This window comes from Otolemur garnettii, unplaced genomic scaffold (genome assembly GCF_000181295.1).
Source record: "Otolemur garnettii isolate 467f Iridium unplaced genomic scaffold, OtoGar3 scaffold00293, whole genome shotgun sequence".
Classification (NCBI taxonomy): domain Eukaryota; kingdom Metazoa; phylum Chordata; class Mammalia; order Primates; family Galagidae; genus Otolemur; species Otolemur garnettii.
In genome coordinates this window covers 553,359-561,629 of record NW_003852688.1, presented here as the reverse complement: position 1 = coordinate 561,629, position 8,271 = coordinate 553,359, and the positions used below count along the sequence as shown (strand labels likewise).

Genomic DNA, 8,271 nt, shown 5'->3' with positions numbered 1-8,271 from the left:
CAGCCTCATATACCAAGGGTGGTGGGTTCAAACCCGTCCCAGCCAAACTGCAATGAAAAAATAGCCGGGTGTTGTAGCGGATGCCTGTAGTCCCAGCTACTTGGGAGGCTGAGGCAAGAGAATCGCCTAAGCCCAAGGAGTTGGAGATTGCTGTGAGCTGTGACGCCACAGCACTCTACTAAGGGTTAATAAGTGAAACACTGTCTCAAACAAACAAAAAAAAAATCCAAATCTGATAGCACTAAACAAGACATCAAATTTCTAAAATGTCTATAAAGGCCAGGCACAGTGGCTCATACCAGTAACCTTAGCACTCTGGGAGGCCTAGGCAGATGGATTGCCTGAGCTCACCAGTTCGAGACCACCCTGAGCCAGAACAAGACTTCATCTCTAAAAATAGCCCAGCATTGTGGAGGGCGCCTGTAGTCCCAACTCTTTGGGAGGCTAAGGCAAGAGAATCACTTAAGTTCAAAAGTTTGAGGCCAAAACATGAGAATCTGTCTTGAAAAAAAATCTACAAAATGCAGGTCAAGGGCAGCGCCTGTGGCTCAAAGGAGTAAGGCCAGCCCCATATGCCAGAGGTGGCAGGTTCAAACCTAGCCCCGGCCAAAAACTATTAAAAAAAAAAAAAATGCAGGTCAAGGGGCTAAGAAACTACATCACTAGAAAAACCAACAAATCTAGGTTGGTACAATATATGCACACAAATATGGAAGGTCTTTTATGGGTCACATCTGCAAAAGATTTTTACCCCTAAAAGCTGACTTTTTAGGCTTGCATGCAATTTACTAGAACTGCTCTGCAGGAATCAGATGTTCTGAAGCTGTGAATGCTTACTCATGTAGGTTCCTGCTTAACCAAAATAAGCACCAGTATGTTATATTTGTCACCAAAATCTAGGCAGGGAAGACAAATTCAGAACACTGGGAGTTGCCAAATCTTTCAACTTTCAGCTTGAAGACCATAAAACTGTTCCAACTTCATCTCACTATGTCACTAAAACAGAGGCCACAGAAAAGGCAAATCACAGGTCTCCAATTGACATTGGAACTAGTTAAAAGTTTACAGAACTGTCTACACTTTGAACACAAATTAAAGAGTAACAAAGACTAACTTAGGGATAGAATAACTACTGATTAACAGCAAAATACCAAAGCTGAAATCAAAGACAAATGGCTACACATTTAAATGTTTTAGTTTTTTAATATCTTTTAAATAACAAGAGTACAGATCCCTATATAGGTATATCCCATTACACAAAATTCACTTTTTAACCTTTCCTTCCTTGAAAAGCCCATTCTAAGAGTAAATGTGAAGTTACTCAAAAAACAAGGTGATATATATATGTGTGTATGTATATGTGTATGTATATGTGTGTGTGTATATATATATATGGTGCTGACCCAACATAAACAGTCTGTCCTTTCTGATTTAAAATAAAAAAAAAAATTTCAATACTTTTTAAACTACTTACATAAGCACCACCACCACCTACATTGAATTTTTCACCTCTAAATTCCAGGCACTATGCCTGGCACAAAGGGAGTACTCAAACATTTTTTGGTTGAGACCGAATTTCACTCTGTTGCCCAGACCAGAGTGCGCTGGCATCAACTTAGCTCGCACCAACCTCAAACTCCTAAGTTCAAGTGATCCTCTTGCCTCAGCTTCCTGAGTAGCTGAGACTGCGGGCACCCACAACACTCAGCTACTTTATCTATTTTTAGTAGAGATGGGGTCTCCACTAAATGGGTTCTCACTCCAGACTGCATGATAAGGCTGGTCTCAAATCTATGACCTCAGTGATCCTCCTACCTCAGCCTCCCAGAATGCTAGGTTTACAGATGTGAGCCACCTCACTCAACTAAACATTTGAGTTTTTGAATTTGTTATAGAATGGTTCTGAAACCTTAAAGCAGACACCAATGAGTCTATAAAATTCACTGAATTTAGTATAAGACACTACCTCTTTCTATCATCTCTCTTAAAGCTTTTATAAGGAAGTTTACATTTCTACCATACTTCTGAATCCCTACATATGTCAGTTAAGTGCATTTAAAGCAAGGAATCCTGTTTTGTTACTGTATTCCCTCTTTAAAAAAATAACAATATTTGAAACCTCTTGGCATTACAAATTCCAAAATCTTACTTAACACCATGGTGTATGCCAAGTCCCCATTATTACCAGATCCACTTTTGAGATTTAACCTTAATTTTCCTGAACATTTACTGTATTCTAACAGGTCAGATTTTCCTCTTTCATAACACTCATAGGTCTTCCCCAGCCCCCACCTCTTTTGTATATAAACACACTCTTGTCATACACTCTATCAGCTGTTTGGTAGCTCCTCCCCTCCTCCTTTTTCCGGGTAGTAACAGGGTGGCCAATGAGCGGTGAGGAACAGTGCCTGCGGCCTTTTGCCTGCATACGCTTTTCCAAAACAAGCAGCTCTAGCCTTCAGCAGGGGCCACTGGTTCACAGATAAAAGGATCACCCGAGCTGTGCAACAGGGTGAGACGAGTAACCCCCACCAACAAGGAAACCCGTGTAATCTGAGCTGTTTGTTCCTCCACCAGGGAGAACTTAAACCGATATTCCTTTAGGGCAAATCACGCTTTAAGGTCACCAGAGTCCCAGCTCTCAGACAATCTAAATCATGAGCTGGTTGGAAGTAGAAACCTCAAAGGTTGCCAGGCTGGGAGCAGCACGGGATCACCAATCTACCTGACTTCACAAACAAATGGTTGGCACTATAGGAGCCCATTCCACAGGATTTAGGCTAACTACAAATTTTGTTTCAGAAGGCATTCCTACCGGGCCCAAAAGTAATGTAAATCAGTTTCTAGGCTCCTGGGGAGGTTTGCACAACCCTTAGCAAAGGACCAGAAGAGAAACAATGAATGACTCAGAGTTTCAGAACATAATCACCCAGCAGATTATTAAGTGCATTGGTGCAAAACACACACTCCCTGCATAACTTGGGAGTCAGCTCTCCTCCTACCAACCCATCACAAAAGAAATATCACTAACTCCAAACAACCAGAGATGTGTCTCCAAAAGAACCTAAGGAGGTGGTGAAAGGCAGTGGCCAATTAGTTACACATCCTCTTCTCTCCCTCCCCCCACATGGCTACTTTCCTTTCCTACTACATAGGTTCCTGGCCAAGCTGTAAACTGTGGTGGTATAATTACGCTCAGGAGACATCCAAAAATGGGCTGAAAGAGGAGATTGTAATGAAACCAGTTATCAGTCTCCACACCAAAGAAATCATCAAGGGGCACTGAGGGACAAGAAGTACATTCCTTCAGACCTTTTCTTCCTACTTCCTCTCCACCATCTTTCATTTTCAACCTACTCCCCCATCCCCCTGTCCCTTTCACACAATTGTACTCATTTTAGTAGAGGGTTGGAGAATTTTTCTTTAAATTTTTTGCTAAATATATCTTACTCAAAAAACTGTTGGCTCCATTTGGGCCTACTGATGCGAATTCAACAGAAAAAGGAGGCCACAAAAATCTCTCACCCACACAACATACACACAAAAGGAAATCCGAAAATTTTAACTTCCAAACTCCGTTATACCAGAAAATAACAAACAAGAAACAAAGATAACCTCTGGCTTTTAAATCTTAACACTGTTATCCTCCTATCTCAGAGATCTACAATTTTAAAGCGCCTCTGCTTTCTTTTGTCAAAAAGAAGGAAGGTGGGGAAAGAACAGAAGGCCAATGCATCTTTGCCTTTCTTCATCTTCTACTAAAAATAAGCTATGAAATAAGCCACTTAGGGGGAGAAAAAAAGACACCCTGCTGTTCTTTGTCTGTTTTCCTCTCCCTCTCCACCCCCCCACACCCCGACTCCTAAATGCGGTAATCATTCTAGATGCCACAACTACTAAATGAACAAAAGGCACTGTATGGAAAAGGCATCAGGTCAAGTTAGGCCTCCCCCTTTATCCCCAGTCTTTTAAAAATATATATCTGTAGATAATTTGAGAATCTGACATCAATCAAAAACAGCTGGAATTCTCTCCTCCCCCATCCCAATTAAACATTAGAAATTTGCATTAGGTATGACAGTAACTCTCAATTCAAGATAAAAATAACTCAGATTCTGCCACCATGTCATTTCCTAGTTTCTAAACAAAAATAAAACCCGAAACTGCTTTGTGTAAAATGTACACACAGTCATAGATACAAGTTTTCCTGCAACCTTATGAGAAGCCAAGATTACTGGTATCATTCACACATTTACAAAACAATCACAGCCACAAACACCTCCCAAGAGTTGATTTCACTTGTGTCTAAACATACATTTGGTACATTATACATTACTACTTGCTCTTTCCAATCCCCACTCCTACCTCCCCCAAAAATTCTAAACTCCAAACCCTAAACTTAAGTTGATTTACTGTTCCTAATTTCTAGTCAAGTTTTCCCTGAGAAGAATAACACCGTATTTCTGAAAAGATTATGAAAAAAATAATCTTTTGCCCAGGCAACTTCCCTCCCATCCCCCACTTTCAACATATGCAAAAACTACTTTAAAACTTCAGCAAATTCCACAACTGAGTATTTGACAATAATCAGAGATCTCTACAAAGAGGTAAAACTCAATCAGAAACGGTAACAAAAGGAAGAAAGAAGGAATTCACCTGAAGAATTTAACCAAACAACTTGAGTTATATAAACAAAACCCTGCAACAGGGGGAAATGGTGGGGGGATGGGGGATGAGGCAGAAAGAAACAAGAGATAGGACTTTTTAACTGTGTTCCACACACTACCACCACTTGCCCCCTACTTTCTCCTTCTTCCCAGGGATTAGTAGTTCAGAACATTGGGCTCCCCCTACTCTTTAAATTACTCCTTAAAAAAAAAAAATTCCTTGATTTGTCACAGGAACCTTCGGGAATTTCGCTAGCTGGTCATGAAATAAGCAGTCTGGACTCCAACCAAAACCACTGCCTGAAGGACTCTTCTCAGTTATAGCTTTCCCACTGCAACCTCCAGAGTGTATAAAGTTGGGGGAGGGATCAGAAATAAATGGTGTCACTTGGCAAGATCAGGCAAGTGTTCCCCAAGAACCTTACTCTTACAGAGGGAGTTTTGCTTAAGTGGCTAGTACAGGAGCTATTTTGTCCAGGAGCTCCTCTTTCTCTCCTCTCCACAGCTGTCATATCCACAACATGGAGGGTGGCTTGCTGAAGGGCCTGGGGGGGTCCTCATCGCATACAACTATGGGTGGGACAGGCTTTGTCAGTGAAAAGAAAAACAGCAGGGTCCTTCTAGGACCAGAAAGCTTAACAGGAGTCTCTGATTTAAAATACATAGGAGCTCTATATGAGAAGAGGGGGGCCTGAGCAACCTACTCTCTTCCTAATATAGAAAGGAATTAGGGATAAAGAAGGTCGCTTAAGTTACCCCAGTTCAAGCAGCATTGTGAGTGGAAGAAATGGGGGCATCTCAAGAAAGAGAAAGGCTTTCCTCTTGGGAATTTCTACCTCGGGTCCCTAAATCCAGAGCAAGCAAACAGGAAAGAAGGACCCTGAAAATGGGCCCGGTGCTGATGAAGAGCATGAAGCGGCAGGTCCTGCAAAAAGAAAAAAAGGCCGCCTCGGAGTCCAAACACCGTGGAGGAAAGTCACGGGCACCGGAGGGGTGCAGGAAGAGCGAGAAGCAAGGCATATTTGGGGGTACTGCAGATAAAAGGGTAGCTGAAAAGGCTCTCGGCTTCTGGGAGGTGCCCAGAAGCCACCGCAGGCACTGGGGGGGAGGGAAGGGAGCCTCGGTCAGTGGCCTGGAGTGCCCTGAGGCCCTTGCTTAGCTTCAGGAGGTACCCTAGGCATCCCCACACCGCCCCACATACACAGCCCGAATTTCCCCTCCACGAAGGATACAGCTTGACCACGTCCGTGTCCATCCGCCTCTTGCCCGGACTGGGAGATGACATGGTGTCGCCGCCGCCGCTGCCTCCCCGTCGCCTGCGCCGCCGCCGCCTCTCTCCCTTCCTCGGCCCGTCTGTCACGGGCCCCGGGCCCCGGCTCTGAGGAGCCCGCGGCCGCGCCGGCTCGTCGGTGGAGGTGACAACACCCCCGCGGTTCAGTCGGGTCCCGTCAGCCGCCGCCGCCGCCCCCCGCACGGGGGAACACCGGGCACTGTCCGGCCGAGTGGGGGTGGGGACCCCGCGGCGCCCGGCTCGGGCTGCCCCTCTCCGGCTGTGGTTCCGCCGCGGCCCGGCCCCGGCGCTCCTTTGCGCCGCGCGACGTTTCCTCCTGCCTGCTCTAGCTCCCTCCCCTGCTCGCCCGCTCACCCTCTGGCCGGCTCCTAGCAGCCTCCACTACAAGCGGACGACTCCTGCTCAGTCGGCCTTCCTACCCCAGCCTCGCTCTGGGCGCCGTGACGTCACAGAGGTGATGTCATCTGAGGGGGCGGGCCCATTTGGCTAAAGGGGTGGGGCGCCGACGCGGCGTGTGCTTTCCCGGGGCATTCTGGGAGATGTGGTTCCTCTTTCTCCTGCCCTCTCTCAGCCCTCTGCCCCCTCCCCCAACTTCCCCACATACTTAATCGCTCAACTGCCAGTGTCGTTATCATCATCATAAACGATAATAGTAAATAATGACAATATTATTACATTCATGTGCTGTAGAGTAATGAATCTCTCTCTCATATACTCTGTTCAAAAGGCTATTTGATTTGGAGGAGGCCAAGGTAGCAATTACTCAGAATGGCTCCGAAATCTGCAAATCCCTACCTCAGCAGGTTCCCTTAACTCTGCTCCCTCCTTGGATGGAGAGGATTTGTTCACAGGGATTTCAGACTACAGCATGTACTTCCTCAGAGCTTGCAAGCCAGGGTTCATTATGCTCCATGTATATAGGGCCACTATTTCAAGGATTAGAGTTGAGGCAACAGGTGGCAAAAGAAATAATTTAATACTAACATCCTTATTCTTATTAGATAATTTCACAAAGTATATGACAGAAGCACAAACACCCCAAATATGTTATAGTTCACAACAAAGATTTTTCTGCCCCCAAAACTTCTACACCTACGCCAACCTTATATACTCCTTCACTCAGTCAGTAAATATTTATTAAGTACCTCCTATTTGCTAATCACTTTGCTGGACATGAGGATTTAGTATAATGGTGAACTAAAAAAGTCTACATTTACACAGCCCTCCCACTATAGTCAGTGTTGGCATCACCTGGAAACACGTTAGAAATATAGACTAGGCTTCACCTCAGATCTTCTGAATTAGAACTTGCAGTTTAACAAGGTCCCCAGGTGATTCTTACGTACAGTGAAGTTTGAGAGATACTGCCCTATAAGGCCCTCCAAAAGAAGTGATACAGAATCCAGGAGTCAACCAAGCAAAGGAGGCAGTAAAGAATCTTCCATATATGTCTTTTTTTTTTTGAGACAGTCTCACTTTGTCACCCTTGGTAGAGTGCCATGGCATCATATCTCACAGCAACTACCAACTCTTCGGCTCAACTGATTCTCCTGAGTGAGCCTCCCAAGTAGCTGGGACTACAGATGCCCATCACAACGCCCAGCTATTTTTAGAGATGGTGTCTCACTCTTGCTCAGGCTGATCTCAAACTTGTGAGCTCAGGGCAAACCACTTGCTTCAGCCCCCAGAATCCTAGGATTATAGGTATGAACCAATGCATCTGGCCTATCATATTTATATCAAATTTTCACTGCCACCTTTTTTCAAATATTTTATCCATTTTTATTTAGAGACAGAGTCTCACTTTCTTGCCCTTTGGTAGAGTGCCGTGGCGTCACAGCTCACAGCAACTTCCAGCTCTTAGGCTTAGGCGATTCTCTTGCCTCAGCCTCCAGAGTAGGGACTACAGGCACCCGCCACAATGCCGGGCTATTTTGTTGTTGTTGTTGTTGCAGTTTTGACTGGGGCTGGGTTTGAACCCACCACCCTTGGTATATGGGGCTAGCGCCCTTCTCACTGAGCCACAGGCGCTGCCCTGTTTTATCCATTATTAATTTCCTTAAACACACATGTACTTCGTCAGACCATGTGTGTTGAGCCCTCTTGAGTAACCCCCTACTCACACACAACTGAGACAGTAGAAATCAGCTAAAACTGAACACTGTTTGCTCATATCATTCCATCCCTCAAAAAGACAGGGTTTTTAAATACATAACACAAATATATATAACATAAAATTTACCACTTCAGCCATATTTAAGTATATAATTCAGTATAGCATTAAATATATTGACAATGCTGTATAACATCACA

General features: G+C 44.6%; 1 protein-coding gene across 1 annotated transcript in view; it reads right to left on the bottom strand.

Moving 5' to 3' along the window:
- Nucleotides 1-6,378, bottom strand: part of UBE2H (ubiquitin conjugating enzyme E2 H) — a 124,781-nt gene extending 118,403 nt beyond the window's left edge. Inside the window, exon 1 of the mRNA XM_003803317.2 lies at nucleotides 5,900-6,378. Coding sequence (XP_003803365.1) covers nucleotides 5,900-5,952 — 53 coding nt within the window. The 5' untranslated portion in view covers nucleotides 5,953-6,378. The remainder of the gene's footprint in view (nucleotides 1-5,899) is intronic.
- Between the last annotated feature and the right edge of the window lie 1,893 nt (nucleotides 6,379-8,271).